The sequence below is a fragment of the Heterocephalus glaber genome, unplaced genomic scaffold (assembly GCF_053883595.1).
Source record: "Heterocephalus glaber isolate CG9 unplaced genomic scaffold, H.glaber_assembly_v1.0 deba00001781, whole genome shotgun sequence".
Lineage (NCBI taxonomy): Eukaryota > Metazoa > Chordata > Mammalia > Rodentia > Bathyergidae > Heterocephalus > Heterocephalus glaber.
This window is the reverse complement of record NW_028258467.1, coordinates 6,162,635-6,165,753: the sequence shown is the minus strand read 5'-3', so window position 1 is coordinate 6,165,753 and position 3,119 is coordinate 6,162,635. Positions and strand designations below refer to the sequence as shown.

The 3,119-nt window shown below is 42.0% G+C and overlaps 1 protein-coding gene across 1 annotated transcript; it reads left to right on the top strand.

Annotated features, from left to right (window-relative positions):
* Nucleotides 1-949: 949 nt before the first annotated feature.
* On the top strand, nt 950-2,084 carry LOC101706717 (protein salvador homolog 1-like). The gene is made up of 2 exons (XM_087202802.1): nt 950-1,487; nt 1,756-2,084. The coding sequence occupies exons 1-2, from the start codon at nt 950-952 to the stop codon at nt 1,896-1,898; spliced, it is 681 nt and encodes a 226-aa protein (XP_087058928.1). The 3' UTR covers nt 1,899-2,084.
* Nucleotides 2,085-3,119: the final 1,035 nt, after the last annotated feature.

Sequence of the window (3,119 nt, the reverse complement as noted above, 5' to 3'; positions counted from 1 at the left end):
TCACTTCTGCCATAACAAAATCATGTATTTTACTGATATATTTATCAGTACCCTGCCTTATTTTGAAGCAGAGTTGAAGTAGCTAAAAAAAGAATAGTGCACTGGAAATCATTTTGTTACAATTACTCATTGTGTAGAGTCAATTCGCAGTGGTTTCTCCTGATGGCCTCATCTGTGCCCTCCACCCACCCACTCCTACTCTTAGTTACAGAAGGACTCGAATTGGGGCAGTCGTTGAATCTCAGACCCTTGGTCTAGGGGTAGACAACCCCAAGTAGCCAATCACAATTCTTTCTTGGGATTTTAAAAAATTGGAGCTAGAAGAAGGAAGTCAATTTTCTTCCTGAAAACAAAGCCATAAGGATAAACAGCCAAGAGATTTCTGCCGAGATCCTCATCATGGACAACAGTAGGAGAGAGGAAGCCAAGGTATACAGATGAGAGGAAAACAGAAAGTGGATAAGACCCATCTGCCCCATATCTGCTTATGCCCCTTTCCTGCTTCAGTGGCTTGGATTCAGAATTCTGGAAGAAAACACCATAGAAAAGACGAAGACAAGACACCCATCACTGAGGCCTTTACTGAAATTAATATGCACATATTTTAAGTGATCCACTATACCCAACTGAGCCAACAGACTTCCTTTCTCTTTCTTCTGCCTAAGAACCCAGCTTTCCAAAGAACACTCTATAATCTAAAGGACCAAGGCTCTCACCAGCTAAAAACAAAGGTTGTTGATCCCTGCCTCTCCACCCTCCTCAGCTACAGACACTGGAGAAGACTCCAGCCCTCTGTCCCTAAGCCAACTCCTACCCAGAAAACCAGGAAATCAGGAGCACTGGATCACCCCTCATGGACTGCCTGGGGTTGGGTGTCTGGTAACACAGGCTTGACATTTGGTGAGTGTCATTAGGCAAAGTGCTACCTAAAGAAATACACCCTCCCAGGATGCTGTTCCGAAAGAAAACCAAAACCGAAGTGTCCAAGCCGGCCGAGGTGCCCGGGAAGTACGTAAAGGAGACGTCGCCTCTGCTGCGGAATCTTATGCCTTCATTTATCCGGCACGGTCCAACAGTTCCAAGACGAACTGATATCTGTCTTCCAGATTCAAGCTCTGCTGCTTTTTCAGTTTCTGGAGATGGAGTAGTTTCAAGAAACCAGAGTTTCCTTAGAACTCCAATTCAACGAACACCTCATGAAATAATGAGAAGAGAAAGCAACAGATTATCTGCACCTTCTTACCTTGCCAGGAGTCTAGCAGATGTCCCTCGGGAGTATGGCTCGTCTCAGTCATTTTTGACAGAGGTTAATTTTGCTGTTGAAAACGGCGGAGACTCCAGTTCTCGTTATTATTATTCAGATAATTTTTTTGATGGTCAGAGAAGGCGGGCACTTGGAGATCGTGTGCATGAAGACTACAGATACTATGAATACAACCATGATCTCTTCCAAAGAATGCCACAGAATCAGGGGAGGCATGCTTCAGGTATTCGGAGAGTTCCTGCTACATCTTTAGGAAATTTAACTAACCATGGATCGGAAGACTTGCCCCTTCCTCCTGGGTGGTCTGTGGATTGGACAATGAGAGGGAGAAAATATATCGATCATAACACAAACACAACTCACTGGAGCCATCCTCTTGAACGAGAAGGACTTCCTCCTGGATGGGAACGAGTTGAATCTTCAGAGTTTGAAACCTATTATGTAGATCACACAAATAAAAAGGCTCAGTACAGGCATCCCTGTGCTCCTAGTGTACCTCGGTATGACCAGCCTCCTCCTGTCACATACCAGCCACAGCAGACTGAGAAAAATCAGTCCCTTCTGGTACCTGCAAATCCGTACCATACTGCAGAAATTCCTGACTGGCTTCAAGTTTATGCTCGAGCCCCTGTGAAATATGACCACATTCTGAAGTGGGAACTCTTTCAGCTGGCTGACCTGGATACCGACCAGGGAATGCTAAAGTTGCTCTTCATGAAGGAACTGGAACAAATTGTTAAAATGTATGAAGCCTACAGACAGGCTCTTCTCACTGAGTTGGAAAATCGCAACCAGAGACAGCAGTGGTATGCCCAGCAACATGGCAAAAATTTTTAAATTAACTTTTCAAAAGAAATTTTAAGTTTACAAGAGCTTTAAAATATTTTCACAGGCTCAAAACATACAAATACCTTTGTTAACAAAGGCAGCTTACTTTTTGGGAATTATAAAATTCTAATTTTACATGTACTTTGCCACTAGAAGTTTTCTTTTATTACAAAATAAAAATGAGTTTATCATTCTAAGAGCCAACATGGTATATACATCCAAATGCTGTGTATTAAGAAACTGCTTTGACTATTCTTGATGGATAAAAATGTGGCCAGAAAATGACTTAACCATATATGAAATAGCAATGATCACTTGGTAACTTCTTTTTTTGTACTGGGGATCGAACTCGGGTCCTTGCGCTTGCGAGGCAGGCAACTTGGTAACTTCTTACAGCAGCAGTACCTTTCTTTAAAAAAAAAAAATCTATGCAGTATTTTTTAAAAGATGTTTACTGCTTTAATGTGGAATGTTATCTGAAGTGGGATGGTTTGCATGTTATCATGGCCTAGTGGAAAATACAGAATAGGATTTGGAACCTTCATTGTGATAAATTTCTGTATATGATGTGTGTTGTGACCCCTCTTCCCTGCCAAGTGTAAGGGACCCTTTTGCAGCATGTTGAGATAATCTTTCAGGAATGAATTTCAACAGAAGGCTGGGTGCAGCTCTCAGCTAGGGCTGGCTGTGTTGTCTCGGCTGCAGAGAGAGGACAGCGCCAGTGCCCAGCAGCACCGCACACCGCCTTCTCACAGACCGGGCTCAGCTGCCAGATGTGACAATCAGGGATTCCATGGGAAATCTTAGCCATTACATCAGTTTTGTATTACTTTTTTATCTTCTAAGTGTTTCTGCAACAAAGCTTTTTAAACCATATTATTCCCTTCCTAGTTTCTTCCCTTTGGTTTATATTGAAATGTTGTTCATCATTAGAATAGTATATTTGATTACAGACAAATATATGATACTTCCAGCCTGTAAGTCTCTAAAATTCTGTGAATTTCATAGCTTTTAAGTTATATATTTA